This window comes from Mustela nigripes, chromosome 1, assembly GCF_022355385.1.
Source record: "Mustela nigripes isolate SB6536 chromosome 1, MUSNIG.SB6536, whole genome shotgun sequence".
Lineage (NCBI taxonomy): Eukaryota > Metazoa > Chordata > Mammalia > Carnivora > Mustelidae > Mustela > Mustela nigripes.
This window is the reverse complement of record NC_081557.1, coordinates 208,493,371-208,519,432: the sequence shown is the minus strand read 5'-3', so window position 1 is coordinate 208,519,432 and position 26,062 is coordinate 208,493,371. Positions and strand designations below refer to the sequence as shown.

The following is a 26,062-nucleotide window of genomic DNA, read 5'->3' as shown; positions in this document are numbered from 1 at the left end:
ATCCCATCCTCTGAGAAGCTACTTTCCTTCCTCTCTGTAGTAGTCCTGCAGAGTTCCCATGAGACCCAGCCTGTCCTAGGGGAGAACACCGGACCCAGACCAGACCTGACAGTCCCTGGGACTTGAGCTGGGGCTGCTGAGAAGACCTCCTTTGATGGTATGATAAGCTGTGAGGCCAGTATGGTCTTGGGTTTGCCACCACGGAGACCCATGGAGAAAGCCAACCTAGGAAGGAAGCTCTGAGATGCAAGCCAAGCATTGTTGGTAGCATCATTTCAATCTTGACTCCCGCCAAGCCCTGGTTAACCTAGGTAAGAACATGAGCTCTGGAGCCAGCTTCCTGGCTGACTGGCATCACTGATTCTGCCACAACTTGCTGTTCCAGTGTTGGGCAAGCCAGGTATCTGCTCTTCTGCCTTAGTTTCCTCATTTGCAAAATGGATTAAGGATCACATCTACCTCACAGGATTGGGTAAAGATCAAAAGTATTAATACATGCAAAGTGCTTAGAACAGCGTCTGACCCAGAGAAAACTCTCAGTAAGTCTTACCTGTTGTCATTAATCTATTGCTGAGAGGTCACTGATTTTTGGGGCCAAAAAAAAAAAAAAAAAAAATCACTTTTTAAGAAAACTAATGCCACTTAAGAGGTTTTGTATTATGTGCCACCCAGAGTCCAGACCAGTGTGGCTCTGTCCTCCCACTGGGCCATGTAGCTGTTGCATTGGGCCCAGCTGGATGGTGAGCATCTCCAGGAATGAGGTCAGACATGCAGAGCTCTGAAGGAAGGGCTTGGCCTGTGGGAAGTGCTTAGTAAATGTTCGTTTGTGTCACTTGGGATACCGCCCTTCATTCCGAAAGGAAAGCCAGTTTTAAAAAAAAAGTCTTTTAATTATATAAACAATGTAATGAAGTACAGGTTTCTCTTTCTGCACAACTCCATTTCCCTGATGAAAACTATGGCATTGGGATTGCTACCTAAAAAGACAACATTTTGGAGGCTTTTGATCAGTACTTTGAAAACAGCTCCCAAATGGGCAGTCACTTCACACTTCCACCAGCAGCAGGCAGGAGAAACCTTCTTCAACTTTGCACCCATAGCTGACTTGATCATTCTGGTAAATTTTTCTTAAGTGATAATGCTAGAGGGGTGATTCTACCATTTTATTTATTTTTTATTCTTTAAAGATTTATTTATTTGAGAGAGAGAGCGAGCGCAAATGGGGAGGAGGGGCAGGAGAGGGAGAAAAAAATCTCATTCAGACTCCGTGCTGAACTCAGGTTGTGAGTTCAGCCTGAGCCAAGTCAAGAGTCGGGTGCTTAATCAACTGAGCCACCCAAACACCCTGTTTCTGCCGTTTTAATTTTATTATTAACAGGGTTTTTTTTCACTTGCTGTCTATTTGCACGTCATTTTCCTTTGGGGATTTTCATTCTTTGGTGGTTTTTACAGGTCAGAGATGCCTTTGAATATCAGATCTGTGTTCATTAGGCTTTTATCACTTTACTGTTTATCTTTTACGTTTGATCACTTTCATAGCTATGTTTAGTTTTGGGTTTCTTCACTTGTAGCTTGTGGTGAAGGCAGAGTTGGGACCAGGTGGGGTACAGTTGGAAAATCCTAGCAGTTGGGAAATGCTCAGTCACTTAGGGGATGAATCACATGATGACTCCACCTGAACCCTCTTCAGATGGACTTAGTTGTGGCCTGCCTGTTGTTAGGCGCCTGGTTATCCCCAGAGAGACTTTTTTTTAGTTAACCACAACTAAAACCAACCCTAACCAGCCCAAGAAAAACAGTAATGATAACCACAGCAATAAGCATCATAAAATATACACGCAATTTTTTTTTTTTTTTTAAGAAGCCTATTGGAATTCCACTGAAGAATTTTACAGGATTGAAGGACTAGGATTTCAGTCAAGTCTGAGTGAGGCTAGCTCTGGGAGCGGCCACATGACTCAGCTTTGAGGAAACTGTGTGTCTGTGGCAGAGGGTGAGAGCTGGCTTGCACCCTCTGCCCATTGCCACCCCTCGCATGCCAGCTTCTGACCCTCAGCATCTATGTCACTTTGGGGTTTTCTGTGGTCACACTGTCCTGCAGCAGTGAGAGATGGAATTGTCAGACAAGGGACATCAGTGTGATTCTGGAGCCCTGCTGCCCAGCACCAGAGCAGCCCCCGGTCAACCTCTGAAGACACGCAGTGTTCTGTGTTCTGGGATAGGGTGTTAGGGAGAAGAATGGAGAAGCTTCCTGCTGGGGCTAGTGGGTCAGGCGGCAGGGAGGTGCTCAGCTCAGCCACAAGAACAGGACAGGAAAAGGACCGTTCCTAAAGCTAGATGGAGAAGGAGGGGGTAAGGGCGGGGACTGGCGGTCTTGTCCTTGACAAGATCTAAATCATTCATTGCCTAGAATTTGGCCTGTTGATGGCGTGCATGTCATCAAATAAAACAAGCTCATTTCTAAGAAAAGGCAGGTGGAAACAAGAAGGGGGTCCTGACCCAAGGAATTTTTGGTCAGGAGGAGAAAAAACTACAATATCAAGGAGACAGCAGAGTTCATATCCTGATCCTGATGTGACCTGAGGCAAGTCACTTAAGTTCTCACATCTCCTCATCCACAGAATGGGCGTCTTACAGCCCCCTCCTGGACTAGGTGAAAGATTTGTGAGATGGACAGATGCAGACATAAAGGGCTTAGCACTCCACATGAGGAACCCAGTGTCATCAGGGAAGTGAAGTCTAGGTATTGGGGAGAGCAGACCAGGAGTGGCACATGGTCAATACCAGTGAAGCAATGGCAGGTCCCAGCAGTGCAGCCTCAAAGGGGTGAGCCTGGTGGCCTTCCCATAGGAAGAGGTCAGGCTGATGTTAACAGTAGCCATCTTTGACCAGCACCTTACCTGGAAGGACTAATATTCACAGCAACCACGTGAGGTAGTCACCAGCATGACTGGGATCTGATGAAGCATTACCTTAGTCCCTTGATAGAAGGATTCAGTGATCTTTTTGGGAGATTCATTGTAATTGCTGAGTACATACCTTATTTATCAGAGCCGAAAGGCCCCTCATTGCCCGGGTCTTGGCCTGTCGCCTCACAGCTTGTGAACTGGAGCGTAGAACTCAGGCAGGTTTGGCCTCAGAGCCTAAGCTCTGAGTTGCTAGGCTAAGCGGGCTCTGATGACTCAGAGCATTTCAGGACATAAGCTATAGAAAAGTCAGAGAGCCCAGAGCTCATTCTTGCCAAGTGCTGGCTCCGAGATGCTGGGCCACTTCATTCATTCAGCGAGACACGAGGAAGACAGTATATGTGACCTGATTGGCCTTTTCCCACCCAGACCTGTGGCAGGCATGGCTAATCAATCCTGGCATTTCTTACCCTTCCTAAACACTGGGGTAGGGCCTCCAAATTCTGAAGGACACCAGAAAATCACCACCAATTGACTAGCATTAACAGATCAGATAAAATCTAGTTGCTATACCTCACATGAAGTCTTAAGGCATGCCAGACAATAGTACAGAAGTGCAAACCGGGGGTTGCTTTTATGCCAGTAAGAGTCTGCCTGTCATTTCCTTAAGACACCCAACATAGGACCAATGCCCCGAAAGTCACACAAGTCACACAGGGAATTCGTCCTGCCAAGCTCAGGAAAATGAAGGTATTACCAGGTTGTACTGGAGGGTGAATCCTTGCTTGAGGAGGGTCCGTTGGACCCTACACCCTCCTTGGGCACCACCCCAAGGACATGGCCACAACTCCCGAGGAAACGTCCCATTAAAAAGACAAAACAAGGGGAAGAAAATCCCAGCCTTCTGAGATTGGTGGTGGAGAACAGAGTCCCTGTTTGCAAGGCCACATCACAGCACCAGGCTCTTGACAAGGCTGGATGGAGACCTGGTTTCAGGTCACCAACACAGTCAGGCACAGAGAGCCCTTGAGGTCACTGCCTGCAATCAGGGTGAGAGCTGGCTTCACCCTGGCTTCCATCAGGACAAGGATTTGGAACCACCAGCTCCCTTTAACCCTTGGTTCTCAAACTCATTCAAATACTACTCAACTCTTCAGCCACTGAGTAGAATCACTCCCAGGCAGTAGAGTGCCAGGCACTTTTGTGGAATATCATGAAATATGCATAAATTAAGTGAAAACTGACCCAGTGCTATAAAAGTTCACAGCCACTTCCATTGTATCTGAGCTAGAATCGCATGCATGGTGACAGATGTGGTGAATTTTTTAGGCAGGGACTCCTTATCAAGGAGAAAGTTCTGTTGCCTGGACTTTTTTTTTCCCCCTGAAACCTAGAAGAGGGACTGCCATTTCAATTTTAGCTATAAAATAGCTCTCTGTTCAGATCAGCTTGGTCAGAGCAGGGCGACCCTATAACATTACCATTAGCATCCCAATGCAAACCTGATGCCAGGTCCCAAGAGCAGAGCTGTTGGCAACTACCCAGTAGAACCGAGGCTGTACCCACCTTTGATCTACGGGGGGAAATCTAATATATGGACCACCGCAGGCCTCCAGCACAAGTCCGCCTGAGGTCACCAGGGAAGGCAGAGCAGCAAAGGTCATGTTTCAGCAGCTCACAATAACTGCTCTGTGGCTAAACAAAGGCCTGACCTTCCAAGCCATGTCTGACCTTTCAACTCTGACATCTGTGTTTACTCCGCAATTATAGCTTAAACTACCAAAGGGACAGTTTAATCATTTAAATCAAAGGGACTAAATTAGAGTGTCCCTGGATCCCACCCTAAGAAAATCTGGACAAGGCTTCATGCTCAAAACAAAGGGCTTCTCTTTCCCCCAGTGCATACGACTGCTTTGTACCCAAGACGGGGAATTAGAAGGGAGGTCTGAACCCAAATTGCAGGAGTCTGGAAATCTAGTAAGTGAGCTGAGCAGGATCCTGAGTTTCTTGAAATGCTGAAAAGACAGTGGTAGATTTATCTACTAGTATGTCATTCTTTGCGGGGGAGGATGTGGCTGTGCTGATTCAACATCACTCAAATCTGTGAAAATGTAGAGGTAGTTTTCTGCAGCTATGAAGCTGCTGGTAACTCCCAGTGACTTGATAGCATTGACTAGCAGAGCTAGTGTGAGAAGAGAGACCCAGAGATGGAAATTTGAGAAGCACTAAATTTCAGTGCACTTCTGGGCAAAAAAAACTCACCAGCCCTCATGCACTGAGGGGTGCCCTATGAACTGGTAAGAAGGCTCTGGAAAACCTTTGGGCCTCATCTCTCACAGCTGATATGCAGGCGATGACTCCGTGATTATAGTCCTCAGTAGACACCCAGTAGAAAGGGAGAAGCCCCGTACCTGCACCAGGAGCCTCGCAACACTGGGGCCAGCCGAGCGTGTCCTTAGCAAAAAAAGGGATCGATGTTGGGCATCCATAAAGACAGTGTCCACTCATTGAATAGAAAAGGAACTTAGAAGGTCTATGTTAGCCATTTCTTGAAAGCTGAAAATATATTAAGCTCTAGTAACCACAAAGTATGGGGAAATATATAGAATATGCCTTTCCTTTGGATGAATAATTGATCTCCAGTTTCCTTCAATAACACAGGGAATTAGAATCGTTTAAGAGTGCGATGATGGTTCTGTATCTAGGTATAAGTCAACAGTGTTCAGTTATCTACTTTGCACTGGAGTCCACCTTCATCACTGAGACAAAAAAGAATAACATCAGCCAGGAGGATCCGTTTTCAGTGGTGGAATAACGAAGTAAGACAAACTGTCCATAGCTTTCACTAATGGGAATGAGTTGGATAAAACCTCTGATCTCTAAGAACTTGCCTCCTTCAACTGCAAAAGCATTATCTAAAAAAACAATCTATATCTAAAACTGTTGCTTTTTCCCCCTCCCCAATTCTGAGAAATCTATTTTGGAAAAAAAAGAAGTAATTACAGGCTAGTGAGATTTTCAAAGTAAAATTTTTTTAAAAGATTTTATTTACTTATTTGAGAGATAGAACATGATCGGGGCGGTGGAGAGGCAGATGGAGGGAGAGGCAGCTCACAACCTGAGCTGAAGGCAGACGCTTAACCGACTGAGCCACCCAGGTGCCCCTCAAAGTAAATGTTTTAATAGGACCTGGGCAGCTCAAGTTTTAACTCTGAAAGAGAAATGGTATGTTTAGAAAGATGAGAACTTTTCAAAGATATTCATGAAAGTCTGCAAGCCTATAAAAATGCTATTGACCTGACTTTATGAGCTTATTCTCACAAGGACCCCTGGCAGAATCCTCAGTTCTGTCATCCTGTCTGTTAACCCAAGGTTTTTGAGCTAAAACTTGCGGGCAGCACCCAGCAACCGTGAGGCCGACAGCTGCTCGGCAATGCTAGCATAGTGCCTGGGTGCTGGGGCAGAGAGGTCATCTTCCTGCACCCTAGGAGCAAGCCACTTGTCCTTGCCTGAAGCAAAATTTTGCAAAATCACGCAGGGTTCTCCACATTAATTTTGCTGTTTTCAAACTTTATCCACATAAATGTCCCTGTACCCACACTGCCTCATTCTTTGGCTTCTTCATAGCCCATCTTCTCCCAAACCCAGCTTGTTAGTGGCATCATGGAAAATGGCAGTGTGCACAGCTGACAAATCCAGGCAGCACCAGAAAGTAAGGTGTCCCATACAAAAACACGGTGTCCAAATGCATCCTGGCAGGTTCAGAGATACCCGAGGGCCAGACCCAGCAGACCAGTGTGGGAATAGGCAGAATATGGCAGAATTCAATGTTACACTCAACTCAGACACAAAGCTATAAAGTCAGTCACAAATACCATTAGATCAGTTTCTACAGTCCCTGGGGCTCCAGTATTGTGTTCGAGTCTAAGTTAGGCAAGCAGCTGCCAAAACCAAAGGGTGGTCTGTGTGCAGGGCCCTCAGGAATGGTATGTGGATCATGCTCGTCGCCAGACCCAGAGGCATGACTACACACCTAGGGAGCCCTTCCCACCATCAGCCGCAGCACTGAAGACCCCTATCCGTGACACTGACTATCAGAACCTGCAGAGCCAGCCTTGCTTCTTCATCCTCATGGGGCTCAAGGGAGGCCGCTGCCTCCAGCCCCAGCACCCAGGCACTATGTTAGCATTGCCGAGCAGCTGTCGGCCTCACGGTTGCTGGGTGCTGCCCGCAAGTTTTAGCTCAAAAACCTTGGGTTAACAGACAGGATGACAGAACTGAGGATTCTGCCAGGGCCTAAGTCTAGGTTGTACTTTATTCTGCCCCATTTGCCCAACTCTGCCTTAAATGCATCCTAGTAAAGGGGTACCGGGGTGGCTCAGTCAGTTGAGCGTCCAGCTCTTGGTTTTTGCTCAGGTCATGATCTCAGGGTTGTGAGATGGAGCCTGGCATCTCAGACTCTGCTTAGCGGGGAGTCTACTGGAGATTCTCTCCCCATCCTCCTCTGCCCCTCCCACCACTCTACCCCCACCCCACACTCACACTCTCTCTCTAAAGAATAAATTTCTAAAAAATGCATCCTGGTACAACTGACAAAAAAATAAAAACCAGCATAGATCTTGAAATGCTGCGGAGCTTCTCTTGACTCTGGGCCCGATTCCAAAGCCTTCATCCCAACAGAGTGCCCCTCCCATCATCACAGCGGCCTGTCCCCAGATCAGAATGGAACACATTGCTGCTGAATTTGGGGGCGAGTAAGGGACCTGTGGGCAGAGCCTACTCCAATCTCAGCAAGTGGCCGGACACAGCTCTCCTCCGGCACCACACAACAGGACTCAGAATACCTCGTCTGAGAGCATTTCCATCCACTCAGAACCCTGGGACATCAACACATCTAAGTGATGGGCTCGGTTTCAGGCAAGCGACTTCCCCTAGGTGGTCACAGTCTCTCTCAAGCTGAAGCAGGACAGGGCCACAGTGCGGACGGGCCAGACTGTTAAAACAAACCTCATCTGAAGAGGGGGCCTTCCGCAGAGTCACAGACTGCCACAGACTGAGGACTCCTGTGACCATTTCACATGTTCTGACAATACAACAAACCCACCAAAACCTCTAATTAAAACTGTATAAAAGTGATGCAGTTAAAACACTTATTTTGTCTGCTCCAAAAAAGGAATATATTTTTTTTTTTACTTGTAAAATTTTAAAAGTTTTTCACCATAAAAGTATTCTGTCAAGTACAATAATTTTGACCACCAGATTTAGAATCTTGGATAAGAATATATTTTCTCATAAAAGTTCTACCAAAAATAGACTTTATCCTTAACTTAAAAATACAGCTTTGGAAAGCAAAATTAGGAGTTGTTATAATTCATTATGTTTTATAAACAGCAGTGAAAGACATCAACAGAACAGATTCCATTTTTAAATATAAAAATGTTCATTTCAAAAGCTTGACTTTGTCCTTTAGTAACTTAAAGGTGGGGTTCTTGCTGATTTTCTTGTTAAAGATGGTCAGGAGCTCCTCTTCAGACTTGTGATGCTCATTCGTCACTGCATAATACTGAGCTAAAACCTTCACAAGGAAAAACAATCATCAAATTGGTGATCTTTTTCCTGAAAATTTGCCTGGAATGTTCTTTCTTTAACCCAGAATTAGGACAACAGTAAAAAACAAAAGCAACAGGCATTGGTAGCACAGGTGTGTTCTGTGGAAATTCAGACACCTGTACACATAAGAGCACTCTGCTGGATGGGTATCACACAGAAATGCAGAGTTAGATGCAAAAACAGAAGAAACGACTGCTCTGGAATAAGCAGAAGAGAGCTAAACACCAAAAACTGTCGTTTTCAAGTTTAATGTGGGCACTGTTCTGGCTAACAAAGTATGATGGGATTTGGCCCAATTCCCTCCCATCAGCCCTGAGGAGCTAGTGAGCAGCTTGAAAATCACCAAGATACAAACAAAAGTGTAGTAGTTTAGATGGGGGAAAAAACACAAAACCTGTACAGCTTTAAGAAGGGGCTCTCCCCAGCTTGTATACCTGCGTTCAGGAGCCATACCTTTTTCCTTAGCTTTTTGATGGCTACTTCATTGTCTGGGGCCTGTCTCAGAACTGCTTTAATGGTTCCCTTCCAGTTGAATTTACCTAAAATATAAAGAATAATACATAAACCATTTTGCTTTGGTGTACTACCAGAGGGATAAAGAAACTATCTGTGTAACATCTGTTTGCCACCCAGGAAACTAACACACCTGACAGTACAAAGTAGCAGGAACCTGACCTGTCCGAGCACAGGGGCCGACAAGCCCAACTTGCCCTCACAGAGTGAGTGAACTGCATGTCATATGGGCACCCTGAGTGCCATCGCCACTGCAAGGATGAAGCAGGATGAGTGGTCCCCGGTTTTGAGACCTCTGATAGACTTACAGGGACCAAGACTGTGTGGTATTTGGAGAGGGCAGACACACACATCAATGAAACAGAATTAAGAACCAGAAGAGAACTACACAAAGAGGCCAAACTGACTTGAGAAGGTACAAAAGCAATTCAGTGAGGTGACAAGAGCCTTCTTAACAAATCACCGGAGCGATTACATAGGGACCCGCAAAAAAATGAACCTTGCACTCAGTCTCATCTTTTACTTGAAAATCAACTCCAGCTGGATCACGGGCTGAAGAATAAAATATAAAACTATAACATTTAGGAAAAATGTGGGGAAAAAACCTTTGGGATCTCGGGTTAATAAGCAAAGAGTTCTCAGACATGGGACCAAAACATGACCTGTTAAAGGGGAAATCACAAATGAGGCTTCATCAAAACTAAAAATTTTGCTCCAGAAAAGATTCTGTTAATGGGGCACTTGGGTGGCTCCGTCAGTTGAATGACTCTTGATTTTGGCTCTGGGTTGTGAGATGGAGCCCATTGCTGGGCTCTGCATGGACTGTGGAGCCTGCTTGGGATTTTCTCTCTTCCTTGCTCTTTGCTCCTCCCCCTCTGCCACTCGTGTTCTTGCTCCTTCTCTCTCTTTTTTTTTTTTTAAAAAAAAAAAAAAGGAAAAAAAAATTTAGGAAAGATTCTCTTAAGAAAACAAAGATAAACTATAAACCAAAGGAAAAAAATAACCTTACAAACCACATAGCCAACAAGAATTAGTATTTGGGACTGAATATGTAAAGAACTCTGAACTCTTAATAGTAAGAAAGAAAACCAACTTCACCAGGGGCAGAAGACAGGAACAGATGTTATAATGAGATAACAGATGGCAAACAAGTACACAAAAAGACGTCACCATCATGAGGGATGAACAAGTTGAAATCACCCCGAGCTATTACTACACACTAATCAGAATGGAAAAAGAACTAGTATCGCCATCAAACTCTGGCTGGGACCTGGGAGACCCGGGAGAGTCTCACATTGCTGGGTAATACAGAGCAGTGCGGCCACCCTAAAAATGCAGTTTCTTTAAAAACAATACACAGGCCCCACACCACACAGCAACTGCACTCCTGGACATTTCTTCCGGAAAAAGTGCTGCGTGCTCCATACAAACCAGGGCATAAACGCTGACACAGCTTTGTTAATCCCTGAGATGTCACTCAGAGCAACCAAGCCTGGAAACAACCCACGTGTCCTTCAGATGAATGGTCAAGCAAACTCGTCCACCTATGCCCTGGACTGGGACTTAATCAAAGGACAGGATTACCAATTCGTGCAACCTGGATGTATTTCCAGATAATAAGGCCAAGCGAAAAGAGTTAATCTCAAAAATTCACATACTAAATGATGTCATTTGGGTAATGTTCTGAAAGTATGAAATTACAAAAATAGTGAACAGATCAGTGATTGCTAGGGGCAAGTGGGGCAGGGGAGAAACAGACATGCAACACGGGCCCACAGTGGGGCTCCCTGGGACGATGGAAACCTTCCTCTCTTGACTGTACGGATGTCAGCATCGATGGAGACACTCAGTTGTGCAGGATGTGACCCTTGGAGGAAACTGGGAAAAGGATACCTAGGTCTCTCTTACTTCTTACAACTGCAGGTGAATCTACTATTGTCTTAAAACAAAAAAGGAATTTTAAAAAGGCTTACACGTTCCAAGTCAGGTGCAGGTGGGTTCCAAACTAAGAGATCTAACCCAGCTTAGGCAGTTACTGAACCTCCACTAATAAAGCCTTGGATCTCATTGGAGGAGGCAGCATTTTAGAGGAACAGTGAAGGCCAGGGACTGGGTTCTGACAAGTATACATTCTGGCTGAGGGAGTTCCAAGCAAGGAGACGTGGGGAGCAGCCAGAGATGGGAGGCTGGTGGGGACTTCCAGGAGAGTAAGAGGGACAGGGTCAAGGGAAGCAGGGAGAAGAGAAAGGAAACACCACCTCAGAAGGCCATGCTGGCTTCACCTTCAGTTCCAAAGATCATGTATTTCAAGTCCAGACAGTTTTACCCTTAAAACTAGAAAGACACTGGACAGTGACCCACAGAGCTCTCACACCCTACCTGAATCTGCTTTCAGTCTTCCATGGCCTCTGGAGGGGATGACCTGCCTGAAGGTCCCAGGTCCTTCCCACCCTGGAGGGCAGACCTCTCCCAATGATGGCAGTCATACCTTTTGTAGGAGCCTCATGGTTTTCTGGTTCTCCGCCCTGCGGAGGTCCTGAGAACTTTCTCTTTTTCTTCTTATAATCTGTGTCATCTAAGTAGCAGGATTGAAAAATAAATAAATAAAAGGTTTGCATTTATAATAGCAGCTACCATTTAATGAAAGGCCAGGCTGCTTACATCTGTCATCTTGCCCGCTGCCCAAGCAACCCAGCACCTGTGGGCTTCTCCTCCTCCGCATCATAGGAGCACATGGCAAATGGAGAGGTGCTCACTTGCCTGGCCAGAGCCCAAAGCTTAAGCCCTTGGCCTTACTTGGTTCAGAGTTGACCCAGCCCCAATTCGCGGCTTTACAATCCGCTTCACAAAGCCCAGAGCATACACTTGCCACGCACCTTCCAAGTGCTTCTGCTTTCTCTTCGCAGGCCGAGCTTTTGTGGGCTCCTCCTCGGCGTCTCCTGCACAGGCCCCAGCTCCATCCTTTGCCCTGTCAGCAGCCCCCTCCACCTCGCCCACCTTTCTCTGGCTTTTCTTCCCTGCAGACCTCAGGGCTTCCCCTCCAGCCGCCTGGGCTGTTTTGTGCTTCTTAGGCTTTTGATTCTTCGAGTTCTCTTGGTGGTTTTCTAATTTTAGTTCTTTCTTCTCTTTTTTCCTATTCTTCTGCCTTTCTTCCTTCCTTTCTCTCTTATTCTTCTTCACCTCTGCTTGCTTTTCTGTGCTGTCACTTGTTCCAGAAGCTGGCACCTTAGCAGAGAGCTCTGCGCGGGGTGGACTGACCGCCTGGGTGAGGGGCTGCCGGTCTTGACCCTTACTGACTGCTTCCTTATGACAAGGCAAAACCAAGAGACGCATAAATACTCATCCCAGACCGTTCACATCACTGCACATGGCTACTAAGCAAACTGTTCCAAGAAAAATGTCTACTACTTACCATTTTATAACTCTGACCCCCTCCAACCAAGAGCTAAAATGTAGCAGTAAATATTATCCAATGGGGGGGGGAAAAAAAACTTCCCCCAGCCCACACTCCACCCTGAATTTAACAAACATTTTCGTTCCACTGGAAAACTGATGAACCCTTATGTCACATAAGCTAGACCTTTAATTTTAGTGCACTCTTCACCTTTCTTTCTGATAGAAGGTGAGCACTTGGGTATGGCAGAAACCACAGGATTTACGCATCTGCAGACCTGGATTCAAGCACCAGCTCAGTTAATTACTAGCCGGGTGACTCAGGGCAAATTATTTATCTGCTCCGAACTGATTTCCTCACTGACAGAATGAAAGGGTGTAAGATGTACCTTGTACAGCTGATATACGAATAAAATGGGAAGTGATGTACTGGGCTTACAGCTCATGGCACTCAGTAAGGAGGAGCAGACTGAGGACACTCAAAGGAGCCACTGAGCGTACAGGACAGGCTCTGTAAGTTCTGCAGTACTAGAGAGGTCTCATGTACTTGTTATTAAGATTGGAGGACAGGCCTCCGGGACACGTGGCTGGAGGGTGAAGCCCGGGAAGCAGGGAAGCAGAGGTAGCTAAGGAGCTACATGCCCTGGAGGAAGATAAACGTCCGGCTGCTGCACTGCCTCATTCAAGCCAGCACACAGATCCGACTGAGAACAGACTCTAGCAGAATGAGTCCCACTGCCCACTGCCCCACCCCTGAAAATCTGCTGGTCTCCACGATAGCCCTTTCGCAGGAGATGGCCCCAGAAATGTCCTGAACTGCTCTGGGAACCCTGGACTCCTCACCCAACAGGGGCGCCATCTTCATTAGGTACCAACCAGGTGACAGGCCAAGTCACCTCCAGTCTTCCTCCTTTGGGAGCCTGGGTCTCAGGAGGGAACTCCTAACCCCCAAAATGAGCTGAAAAAAGGACTGGCTTTGCCTCACGCCTCATTCAGTGCTCAGCCCTGGCTGAGAGCACAGCCCCTGGGAGAGGAATGGTAAATTGACCAGCTGCCATTTCCCCAGCAGCTCAAATCAGCCAGACCAGGCACATGGCAGAAGGGCAGGAAATGAGCTCAGAAGCAGACTCAGGAGGAAGAAGGGACAAAGCCACTTCACTCCTGGCCTACAGTTTCATTTTCTATCTTAGTCAGGCACTGTATGACCACTGAAAGCCACAAACCTAAGCCTGCCTTCTGCCCAGTACAGACCATGTCTCCAGCTGCTGTCTCCCCTCTGCACCTAGAGGGGGAGACAGTCACCCCATCTTGCAGCCACTTGGTAATGAGTGAACAAAGCCATTCCCCATCTTCTTTCTACTTCATTCCACTCTCTCTAAATGCGCTCTCTTCAGTGACACCTTCGTTGACCCTTTTTCCAAACAGAGCCCCTCCCACTCTGCACCCCTCCTCCCGCCTTCCATTTCCTCTTTGTATTTCCCACGCCCCGTTGTGGTGTTCTGGCTTACCCCTGTACATAGTTATCTGTCCCACACTGGAACACAGCTCTCTGAGGGCAGGACATTGTCCTGATTACAGCTGCCTGCATAGGGACCAGGCCTGCTCTGCTGGGGCAGAGGAAGCATCCCATTAGACGAGAACTTAGGGCCTCTGGCTGGCTGGATCAACACCAGAGGCAAAGCAGCAACAAGCCATGTCTTACAGAGCTCAGTTTCCATGAGCTGCGTACTGATTATTCTTTTACTTAATATGTTCAGTTTCAAAAGGGCAATCAGAAAAGACATTTTTCCTAAACTCTGCAGTGACCTAAGTGATTCCACATCTTCGATTCTTACTTAAAAATCATGGAAATAACCTTTACAAAGAAGGTGCCTCAGAAATGCTAATTAAATGACTGGTGACAGCCCCCACTTCGGCAGCACACATACCACAACTGGGATAATGCAGAGATTAGCACAGCCCTGTGCAAGGATGGCACACATGTGACTAGTTCTAAGATTCCAAAGGCCCAATTTGTATGTTCTGAAAGAGTCAAATGCCAGGACAGTTTCATCGTTATCCCAAGGTATTGCCCAAACTACTCTACATAAGTCCGTCAGCTCCTGCCAACGTGAATAGAATAAAACACAGTCAGAAAAGCTCACTGCTGTTTTTCAAACTACTAATGATGTAAGTCTCCAAATGGGATATAAGCTCCAAGTCGGAACAAAGTGAAGGTGAATTAATGAGGAAAAAAGTTTAAATGAACAATGTCACCAGTAAGATGGCCACATGATATCAAACCAAGACTCTCTGCACGGAGTCCACATCTGGGGGTCTCTCACATGGAACCTGCTAGGAGGCTGAGTTACAGCAAGCAGGTGCCCACTCTGCAGGGGAAGGAGACAGAGGCTCAGCAGATGCCCACTCCACACCAGCACCTGCAAAAAGGGGAGCTTCCATAGTCTCAGCTGCTTTAATCCATGTACGGGGCCTTCTGGGAACCCCTCCCCATAAGAACCCCTGGTCACGCCCATGTCCTCACTGTTTATTCTCTTCATGGCACTGTCGCCACCTGACATATTACACATTTTTGTTCAGGGCCTGCCACAGATTAGGCACTCACCAAGTACTGAATAAAGACATGAACAGGACTATCCACTTTTCTTTAAGATAAGGAAACTGAGGTTCAGAGAGGTTAAATAAAGTGCCCAAGATCAAACATTTGGCCAACAGCACAGCAGGGATTCAAACCAGGTCTGTCAGACACCCAAAGCTCCTGCTCTTTCCAGTACATCCCACTGCCTAATTTCTAAGGAAATGTTAGCTGCTACCATTATCGAACATTGGGATTAAATAACTTTCTCTGCACAATAAGGAAATCTTCTCTGCAGTGCATTCAGTTTATTCTTTCCCATAAATGAAGGCACAAAGAGGCTCTCTGAAAAAGAAGGCTGTCTTGACCTCCAAAAATAAGACATTCCCATTTCATTATTACTAATCACTTTTGCCACACTGCAAATCTAAAATTAGATCTGACTTACATTGCTGGAAGCTTCAGAAAAGATATTCCACACCTGTTCCAGAATAGATTCATTATGAACTTTTAAACTGTTCTTCATCCAATTCTATAAGGAACAAAAAGAAGGAGGAAAAAAAACCACTTGTTCCATTTTGACAGGTACATGCATGCTCAGTTACCAGTGGGCCACACATCCCCTCCACTCAGCAAATCCATACCTGAAATTTTGCCTTTTTCCTGGGAACGTTGTCAAAACCACTAATTTGCTCTAAAAGTTCTCTCACTTTGGGGCTGACATTGGGTCTTTTTATTAATTCATTAATTTTCTACAAAAAAAGGGAAGATAAAGCAAAAGTAATAAACAACTGGCACAGGAGTTTCATGAAAGCCAAATTAAGTACACTTTCCCATGGCTAGAGGTTTCTCATCCCAAGGCTAGATTTTATATTCATGTCTATGCTTATAAATTCACCACAGTACTAAAAGTCCTAACCGGAGCAATTAGGCAAGAAAAAGAAATAAAAGCATCCAAATTAGAAAGAATTAAAATCAGTTCTTCATAAATGATCTGTCTTAATGTGCAGAATGCCCTAAAGATTCTATTAAAAATAAAATCCCATTAGAACTAATAAATTCAGCAGTCACAGGATGCAAAATCCACACTTGAAAATTAAGTTCTAGATTTCTATATACTAATAGACACTGAGAGAATGAAATCAAGAAATTAAGCCCATTTACAACAGCAACAAAAAGAGTGAAATAAATTTAATCATTAAGGAGGGGAAAGACATATGCTGAAAACTATGAACATCACTGAAAAAATCTAAACAAGACACAAACAGGGATTCCTGGCTGGCTCAGTAGGAGGAACGTGTGACTCTTGATCTCAGGGTTGTGAGTTCAAGCCCCATGCTGGATGTGCAGATTTCTTAAAAAATAAAACTTAAAAAAATGATTTAAAAAAGAAAAAGAAAAAAGTCACAAATAAATGGAAAGACATTGTGTTGCGGGTTGAAAGACTTAATATTAAGATGGCATTACCAACCAAAGTGAGGTATAGGTTCAGATACAAGCCTATGAAAATCCAATTGACATTTGTGGGGGGTTTTTTTGCAGAAATAGAAAACTCCACCCTAAAATTCACATGGAATCTGAAGGGACACAAATAGCTACAATAGTCTTGAAAAAGAAAAAGCTAGAGGTCTCATGCTTTCTGATTTCCAAGCCCATCATAAAGCTAGAGTAATCACAAATGCATGGCACTGGCATAAGGGTGGCCATGTCAGCAAGAGCCAAAGGGCAAACAGTGTACGAAGTCCCTAGAGTAGTCAGATTGAGAGAGAGAGAAAGCAGAATGGTAGTTGTCAGGGGCTGGGGGAGGAGGGGACATGAAGAGTTAGTGTTTGACAGGACCAGAGTTTCAGTTTGGGAAGATGAAAACATTCTAGAGATGGACAGTGGTGCTGGTTGCACAGCAGTGTGAAATGTACTTAACTGTGTACTTAAAAAGGGTTAAGGTGGTCAATGTTAGGTCTTATGTAACTTATAATTTTCTAGAAACTTGGAAAAAAAAAAAGCCAAAAGTGATCCAAAGACTGAGACAAAAATGGCTATTACAGACTAGGAAATTACCTGAGGACCAAGACAACAAGCGATTGTCTAGATCTAATAAATAAATCTGAAATGGCAAGAAAAGAACAGGGATGAAAATTAAATTACTGCCCTAGGAAAATGCTTATGGCAATCTCAGTGAAGGCAGAGGAAAAAGATAGCTATTCAAATGAGAGCAATGATAGCACACAAGAAAGATGGTCACTCATGAGCCAACAGGACAAATCAACACAGCATAATGCAGGATAATGTCCTTGCATTAGGAAAGAAAGCTGGGTACAGGAGAAAAATGGGTACAGGAGACAAAGAGGAGGATGAGACATAGATTTTCTAGGCCCTCAGGCAGAGAAACCAATCAAGACAATGACACAAGGTGGAATAGGAAGAAGTCAAGCTGGCTGGGCACTGGCCATGTAGTGTCACAAGAGAACAGGGCACTGGGGACAAAGCTCGGAGGAAAACACTGTGATCCCAGCAAGCAGGCACTCTCTCCCTGAGCCATCTATCCACTCTGTGTGTGAGCACAGAGACCTCTAGAAGGATGCTCCAAGAACATTAATACTGACGGGATTCCAAAATTCTGTCTTTAAAACTGAAGGGTTTAAGGATTTTTTTAAAAAGTGCAACACCCCCCCGCCCCGCCCTGAGTCCAGCTGTCAGAGAGGTCACAGACAGCTCATTCATTCTCCCAGTACACTCATTCATCTGTTCACACAGCCAGCTAGGGGCTCAGGGAGGAATCCGATGACTAGTGGGCAGGTGGACCAGGACGGAAGCTGGCGGACAGCTCTTGATCTAGAATCCAGGGACAGTGCTACTGAAGTCTGACAGTTTACAGCAGGCCCAGCAAACCTTTTCTGTGAAGGGCCAGGTAGTCAAGATTTTAGGCTTTGTGGACCATCCGGTTTCTGTCCCAACTACTCAGCGCTGCCCTGGTAGCTCTAGGTAACAACAGACAACATGTAAACCAGCAGGCTGCAGTCTGCAGACCCTGCCTTCAGAAGATTTCCTTCTAGACACAAAGGAACTCCTCCACCCAGGTACCGCAAACTCGGGGCCTAGAATGTCTTTTTTGTTTCTTGAGGGGGAATCAAGATTCAGTATGAGCCCAAAAGTGAGCCTGATGGTCTCCGGCCTAAATATCTTTGTTAAAAAAAGGAGTTTCACTGGCTTCTTAGTCTGCATTGGGCACTGAGTTAGTCCTTTGTGAATGGAGGATTTTCCCTCCCAGAAGTCTGAAAACTCACATTTAAACTCTAACACCAAAGAGAGCTAACTATTATTTGTTTGGTTTCTAGGAGAACAGAGAATTTCCATAAAGACGGCATTTATCTTTTCTTTATCCTACCTTCTATTCTGAATCCTTCCTGCTATCCATTCTGTAAACGGGGGGTACCATTCTGGAAGCTGTACCTCTCGGCCAATTAGGGATTTTGCTGTGTTTGCCATTTTTACTATGCATGTTTCCATTTTATTTAAATGGGAAACTCCTTATATTTATGAAAATATCTTTATTTTGCTCGATTCTGGTGACTGATAGATATGGCAGATTACAACATGGTTTGATTGACAAGAGCTGAATTATCACCAGAAGCAGATAAAGATTAGAAAGCATCCATTTAGTCCAATAGCCAAGGGAAAAATAGAATTCTAAAACCCTTTTTTGCAAGAAGTCTGCAAAAAATGGGATCAAAGACAAATTACATTGCACTGTATTAACAGAGAAATAAGAACGTCTTGTCATGATTTAGTTGTTCAACCTCAACCTGTCCCAAGACAATGTTTCTGCGTCTTGCCTGCATATATGATGCACTTGTTATTAGGCTTCCAGAGAAAACGGAAAACGTCAGAAGAAGCTACCTGATGAATTAGAAAGACCTTACCTGAATCCATGCCTGCTGTTTAATATCGCCTTTGTGGGTTTTACCTTCGTAACCTTTGCCACCATACTTCTGTTCTTCACTGATGCACTTCACATGGTTTTTGTAGTCATCGCCCCTTCAAAGTGATAGAAAGTTCTACCTTCAGATTGATTCTCCAACTGGAGGCTCTATCTGATGCTTGTAGCTGCTCAGACCTCCTGCACTCCAGTTTTCCTATGCTTATCACCTCCTTCCTCCAGATAGCTCAGTATAAAGCCCACCCCCAAACTTCCTACCCATTTTTATACAGATGTCTCCCACTGAAAGGGAGTAATTTTTTTTCTTTTTTTTGGTCATAAGTATGTATAGAGTAGGTCAGCACTAATTCATTATAGAGTAAGTTAAAAGTTGGAGTAAAATAGTGGAATCTTATCACTAAAAAGTTCTAGATCTGTGAGTCCTGGCAAACGAGACTTGATTCTGTCTCCTACAATCATTCTGAAGCTCTGCAGGATCCTTGGGTAAATGTCTGGGACCAGGTTGGGGGCAAGGTCCCCCAATGAGAAACAACCCAATTTTCACCTGCTTTATAGATCAGGCTTCCTCCCAGCATTAGTTATGAACAAAACCTTTAGCAGTTTCCAAAAACTACTTTTAAAAAATCGCTGCTCTAAAATAAAAGTAAAATGGATTTTTAGCAGATGGCTTCCAAACGCCGCAGAGGACACTGAGGCCGACGCACCAAAAGCCGCCTTTGCACTTAAACTGTATGAAGCTGAAGGGGACTCAGCAGAAGACTGAGGTGAGCCATCTGCAAATAATGACCCACCTCAGGAAAAAGTAGGAAAGCAAGTCAGAGATCTGTCCTGGGCCCACCCCCAGTCCTCACCTTTCCCAAGACCCCTCACAGTGGAAGTACCTGACACACTAGGGGGCCAGAAGCTCACCTCTACCATCACCCGTGAACTTCTGGGGGAGCCCAGTCTTCCCCAGGCCCCCACTGTGAATGAGTCAACTCTTTTTCTGGTTTATAAGTCCCACTCCTCAGCGTGACCAGCACACTGTGCTCCTGAAGCCTTACTTTTCACCTCTCAGGGTCTCCTAACGGTGGCAAGGAGGTGTCGCTGAGTGCCACCAATGGACCAAATGCTCCAAACATCCTCATCTCCCCCCTTCCCCCTTGTCTTCTCTTTGGACTGTCCTTAGAAAACAAGACATAAAGCACTTTTTTCCCCTTAATTTCTTTCCTCAAACTTACCTCTATTTTTTTTTTTTTTTTCCTTAAGGCTTCATGGGGCCAGGGCTTCTAAAACTGGTCTGGACATTTAATATGATCTTCAAGAATTGTTTAGAACTTACCAGAAATCTTTACCGCAGTCAATGCAAGACAGGCATTCACAGTTTCTGCAAATAGCCACATGCTTTTCTACTTGTACTTTCTTCACTGATTCACCACATGCATTGCACGTAAAAAATACCATTTTTAGCTAAATGGTTAGTATTCTCTATACAAGCTAGGTTTGAAGTCTAGTCCTAAAAGAAAATTAGAAGAAAGGAAAAAATAAATATCACTGTAATCTGAAACCTCTGTTCCCAATAAAGAATCATACAGCTCACTTTTCAACCATAATTTCACATGAAAATAGCTACAAAGAACAGAATCGAAGTTGATTAGTGAACTACATAAAACTCTACCAGCATGTAAGTAAAGTTATAACTAACAGTAAGGGTGGTTGACATTTGTTAAGCTTGCTCACCATGTGAGGGCCTGTTCTAAGAGTTTTATACATTTTAACCTACTTAATCCTCACAGCAACCCTGGAGGGAAGGACTGTTACTGTGTACAATTTACATGGCGAATAGAAACAGAGAGATTAAGTTACTTCTCCAAGGTCACAAAGTAGCAGACCCAGGATTTAATTTTGGTAGGCTGGCTCCAAGGAAGAAGTTTTAGGGACATTAAGCAAAATGTCTTACATTTTCTAATGGAAAGCTTGCTTGCCCCCCCACCCACCATGCCTTTAGATATGAATTGCCAAATTCAGAATGCAGGGGAGCAGGGTCCCAGTCCACTTGATGGCAGCTCCCTAGGACTTGTGACTGGTTGGCACGTCTTTACAATAATCAGATGAGAAGATGGTCATGGTTGCCTCACATCTGAGATCAGGTTTGCTTCCATCTGGATTGGGTGTGAGGCTGTGGCTGACCACAGGCACTGCCTTGCCAGGCCACACTGATGGCAAGATGCGCAGGGGAACCCAGAGCCGGGGACCTGCCTTTGCATGTAGTGTATTAGGCAAGCATAGTGAGGGGGGAACATAGTGAGGGGGGAATTCAGGAGGGATTAGAAAATGAAGAGGTGTAAACATTTCTTGAAACACAGAAAACATTCATATAGGCGTGACTACATACCCACAGGTGTTAGCTCTGAGGATGTGCCCTCAGTTTTAGTGCACAGGGAGTAGGTGAGGGAGGGGCCTCCTTCATGTGGCTTCTTATTGGATCAATAAAGAAGTGGAACCATGTATCAAGGTGTCCCAGCTGCTGGGCACCGAATTACTGGAGGGCATTCACAGACCCAGGGGTCCCAAGCACTGCCCCAAGATTTAGTATGTCTGTTGCAAATACATAACTACCATTTACAGATTTCACACAGACACTACCGTGCTCAACAAAACAAATTCATCCAAAAGTGTTACAGGAGTCACAGTAACTTTCCATGGCTACATAGTTTTTTAATCACTACATCCTCCAAGAATATTGTTATTTTGCATTATAAATTTCAAAGCAAAAACACTGACAACTGTTTGACCCAGCATATTCTTCCACTTTATATAAGGCAAGGGTAAGGGTCAAGTAAACTGGTGCACTCTGATTCACAAAGAAATCCTTCACAGATGAGCAACAGGGTTCACAAGAGAATTTCCATGCATGAAATCACCCACTCTTCCACTCCCATGTTCTCGGTCACTGTCAGGTCACATATAAGGAAGTTTCAGGGCTGTTCCCTTCCATTCAGCCTTGAATGGAAATGTACATCCTGGCTGCAACCCCAGGGTTTACAAAGGCCCAGCAGATGCCGGTGGAAGCCTCTTGCCCGTTGGACATCAGTCACAAGTCCTAGGGAGCTGCCATCAAGTGGACTGGGACCCTGCTCCCCGCAACCCTGGCATTCTGTAGGTAGCAGATGGATGCTCAATGGCAGGCAATGAGATCATTGGCTGCTTGGCCTCACAAGAGGAAAACAAAGGCCAGAACAAGAACCAACACGTTATTCAATAGTCCATGGAGGCACTTTTGTGTAAGCACCAGTGCAAATCGTTAGTCACCAAGAAATGGATGGCCTTTGTAACCACACGGTACAAGCAGCTGCGTCCAGCCAAATTATCTGCTGAAAATTTAAAAAATACTTTCATTATGAAATCCAACAATGAAAAATACCCCCTCAAACTTAAGCTATGGCCTAGAGCTTTCTGACTTTCATTGCAAAGGTCCATTCTGTTTCTCAATAGAGGGGACGAGAGCAGGGGAAAAGGTTTCGGCAAACTTTGAGATCCAACTGGGAGACTCAGCCTGTCACTGAAGGTCAGGAATTAAAGACCTGGGGAGGTCAGCTGGAAACAAAACGTATCAACTGAAAGAAGCCAGTGATGTTGACAAAAAAGATGCTCAGAATATCTGTGCAAAACACATTATCTCTCTGGGGATTAGTCACACACCGAGTAAACATCAGTTCAGAAGAGGATTAGAATTTGGTCATATGTCCCATTGGAAAACTACCCTTTCGACCCTTTTCATTTGGTCTTTTTGGCAGATGTTCACATCTAGAAATTGGGGGCTGGGGGGTTGTCAAGCAGAATGGGTAGGTTGCAGGGAAAGTCACAGCTCAGTCTCTCAGTGCCTCAAATCTCCAGAGCCACCGGTGCATTTTTACACTTGTTCTCAAACAGGGACAGTGTAGCCAATCACTTGTTAATGAGATAAGGTTTGTAAGGAGCTTACCCTTCCCTTTTAGAGCTCTGAGGACACCCCAGCACTAGCCGAGAATCACCTTGATCAAGCCTCAGATCTGAACACCTTTCCTGTATGCAGTAAACACCTGTGTGGGTGGGGGGGGGCACCATGCAGTGGGCCGAGTTGCCCAAGTCTTAGAGCAGGCTCAACAAAGGCAGAAGCATAAATGCTACAAGCTTACAAAAAGGCGCCTTCTGAAAAGTCAGTCCCTCTAATGGAAGATAGCAAGCACTGCCTAGAACAAAAAAAAAAAAAAATGCTTACTCAGATTTCACAAAAGTAAGTAAACGCGAAAGGACTTCTAATAAACTTTCAAATGGATATTTTTGGTAAATTTGTGACATTTACACTTCAGACATTTGGAAAGCTGGGAACAAGCTGCATTAAGACTCTCTCCACAGGGCTTAGATATTATGTATTTCAACCTGTAGTCCCAAGTGTAAAGACACAATGGCATTTTTTATGGGGTTGAGCCTAAATAAGGATCCCCATTTTCCTTCCCTGGCTCCCCAACTCTCTGTGCACAAGGCCAGGTCCCAATACAGCCACAGAGATTCTATGTGCTCTTCCTTCTAGAGATGTGGACACATGAAAAGAGAAAGCAAGTGTTTGTGGACCAGTCAAGAGCATACTCGGGTTCTCACCCCCCGTAAGTCACTCTAATTCATTTTGGCAGACCTTTGGTCAATGCCCAGGGTGCACTGGGATCCAGATACACCTGGGAGCCTTCCCCAAAGGAGACCAGTCACTATGTGAGCTTCCAGGTCTCTAGTCATCTGTTTGGTCAACTTACTGAGCTCTCAGAAGAGGTCATAACCCAAGAAAAAGAAGATGAATTACAGAATACAATAATCAGCTCTCCATAAAGCCATTTCACACTAACAATCAGAACTGCACCCAACACCTCCAGAACAGGTATGATCATGCCACCACCTCGGCATCTGTAAGAGAAAACGGAGGCTCGGAGAGGTTAAGTCATTAGTCTGGAGACACAGGGAATGGCACAGGTGGCCTGTGACAAGCCCAAGCTTCTGTCCTGCCTTGTTATCTTGACTTGTCATGTTTGTGGCCATTTCCTAGGCCATTATTCAGCATGTGGGACCCTGAGACCCTCATCCCAAAAGAAAAACAAGAATAAGAACAACAACAACAAGGCTCTACAGTGACCTTCCATTTTACACTGTGAGGATTCTGAAGGTCCACACACACTGAGCAAGGATACCACCCATGTCACAGCTGAAGATCTCAGGTGATGGAAAATGAGGCTGAGTTGAGGGAAACAGATGGCAACAACAGGGGCTGGGAACTTGTGAGGGACGTGGGGCACCTCAGGCTCCTCTTATCAGGATGGTGGCCCAGTTCTGTTGAATGTTCTGGCGACTCAGGGCCAGAGATCTGAGAGGGAACCTGCACCTGCCAATGAAAAATGACCTCAGGCTACCTTAACTTTCCAGATTCTGTTCACCTATAAAATGGGTCTAATACCTATCTTAGAGCACTGTGTGGAAAATAAGAGATAGGAAAGATTCATCCTTACCCAATGGTAGAATTTCTTATGACCTATTAATTTCCCTATCAATGCTATTGCACCTGATTCCCTGCTAAACCCATGTCTCTTTAAACATGACTAGCTTCATAAAATCACTCATCTCCTCTGGGTCCCTGTCCCATGGGGACCTACTCTGCCACCCTGTTCCCCGATACAAAGACTTCATGTTTAGTTCTAGAATTGGGATTTCGAGTTCTCTTTAAACCTTCCTGCCTCTACATTTTTATATTGTTTATTTTTACACAAAACTACAGTCACTACTCTTAAAACATTCTCTCACAGACATGTTTGCACAGACCCAGACCCCACGGCCACTGCCAAAAGAGCCCACCTCGGGGGCCAGGCTGGCAATGTCAGCACAATCCCCAGTGAGCCCTGTGACCTCCAACAAGCCACTGTCCCCTCTGAAATTCAAGTTCTCCCATCTGTGAAACAAGGGGCCAAGAGTACCTTCCAGGGGTAGAATTCCAAGAAACCAAGAGTATGGGACAAGGGAAGGACAGAAGAGTACACACTGTCCACCATCTTGCCTAAGCCCCTGTGTGGGGCTGAGGATGTTCTCCATGCGTGCTCACCCGGTGAGGCTGGTACCTCTAACTCCACTTAACACATAAGCACAGGGAGGCCGGCCAAAGTTGAGCCTTGTCTCTCCACCTCCCCATGCACTGCATCACCAGCATTCCTTCGCGGGTGTTAGCAGCTGTGGAAGTCGGCCACGTGTCAGACACAATGCTGGGCACTGAGGGCCTGGGGGTTGCTGTGGGAGTCCCAAGCGAGCTCTCTGTAGGGAAGTCAGCCTTGCAAGTACACCCCGCCTGTCTCCCCAGAGGTAGGTGCTGCAGAAAATCCAGACCTTCCCCGGTCCAGGTGCCAAGCCCTGTCCTAGGTGATTAATACATTTCTGCTCATGTACTTCTTGCAGCACTACTCTGAGTTAGGTTCTGTAGGATGTCCTTTTGAGACACCAAGGCACAGAGTCACAAAAACGAGTAAGTAACTTGCAGAAAGTCACACAGCCAGTTAGTGGCAAACCTGGACTTCCAGGCAGTTATAAACAGCGGCCCTAAGTCGGTGGTCTCCAGCACTGTGCCCTAAAGCCTCCTCCTTAGGGACAGATCTCCCCAGGCCTCATGGAAGATGACAGCCTTGCCCCCGACCCGCGGTCACCCTGGACAGAAGGGGTTCCTGACACGAGGGCCTTTTCCGCCTGAAAACCCGGACGAATCGGTTATCCTAAATCCAGGGGTCCCTCCACTGCCCGAGAGCACGAGCGGGATCTGAATGCGCTGCCTCCTCCTTCCGTGGGGAAGTCCGAGGAGCGGCTCTAATGGGGGAAACGCAGGCAGCGGCCACACCGCCCGCCCCGGAGCCCCAGCGTCCCCAGGCCCCGGGTCAGACCTCAGGGCCTCCGCCCCTCACCTCTCAGCCAGCGCCCGCCAACGGTTTCAACCGGCCGTAAAGAGCACGTGGAAACGCCGCCGCCCGTGCAGCGCCGCAGCCACCTCCCTCCAGAAAGCCCGGGCGCAGAACCCGCTTCGGGGCCGCCCCCCGCGCCTGCGCGCCGCGGCCGCCTCCCGGCGGAAGTGACGGCCCCGGAAGCAGA

General features: G+C 45.8%; 1 protein-coding gene and 1 long non-coding RNA gene across 6 annotated transcripts in view; one reads left to right on the top strand and one right to left on the bottom strand.

Moving 5' to 3' along the window:
• LOC132004401 (uncharacterized) overlaps positions 1-22,988 on the top strand; it is a 25,422-nt gene extending 2,434 nt beyond the window's left edge. Inside the window, exons 3-4 of one of the 3 annotated variants that reach the window (XR_009400509.1) lie at positions 19,595-19,698; positions 22,912-22,988. This is a non-coding gene — a long non-coding RNA (uncharacterized LOC132004401). Of the gene's footprint in view, positions 1-19,594; positions 19,699-20,182; positions 20,269-22,911 lie in introns of those variants that run through there. The other 2 variants (XR_009400508.1, XR_009400507.1) reach the window with 2 other exon arrangements.
• LYAR (Ly1 antibody reactive) lies at positions 8,174-26,036 on the bottom strand. 3 transcript variants are annotated; one of them, XM_059380794.1, is made up of 10 exons: positions 25,879-26,036; positions 23,092-23,145; positions 20,256-20,429; positions 18,918-19,032; positions 15,642-15,749; positions 15,446-15,529; positions 11,906-12,332; positions 11,518-11,604; positions 8,970-9,055; positions 8,174-8,481 (listed from the first exon to the last, which is right to left on the bottom strand). In XM_059380794.1, exons 3-10 carry the CDS (start codon positions 20,375-20,377, stop codon positions 8,347-8,349), a joined length of 1,164 nt encoding a protein of 387 aa, XP_059236777.1. In that variant the 5' UTR covers positions 20,378-20,429; positions 23,092-23,145; positions 25,879-26,036; the 3' UTR covers positions 8,174-8,346. The 3 variants fall into 3 exon arrangements, with proteins under 3 accessions (XP_059236777.1, XP_059236768.1, XP_059236788.1); XM_059380785.1 differs by lacking the exon at positions 23,092-23,145; XM_059380805.1 differs by lacking the exons at positions 23,092-23,145; positions 25,879-26,036 and adding an exon at positions 22,899-22,997.
• Positions 26,037-26,062: the final 26 nt, after the last annotated feature.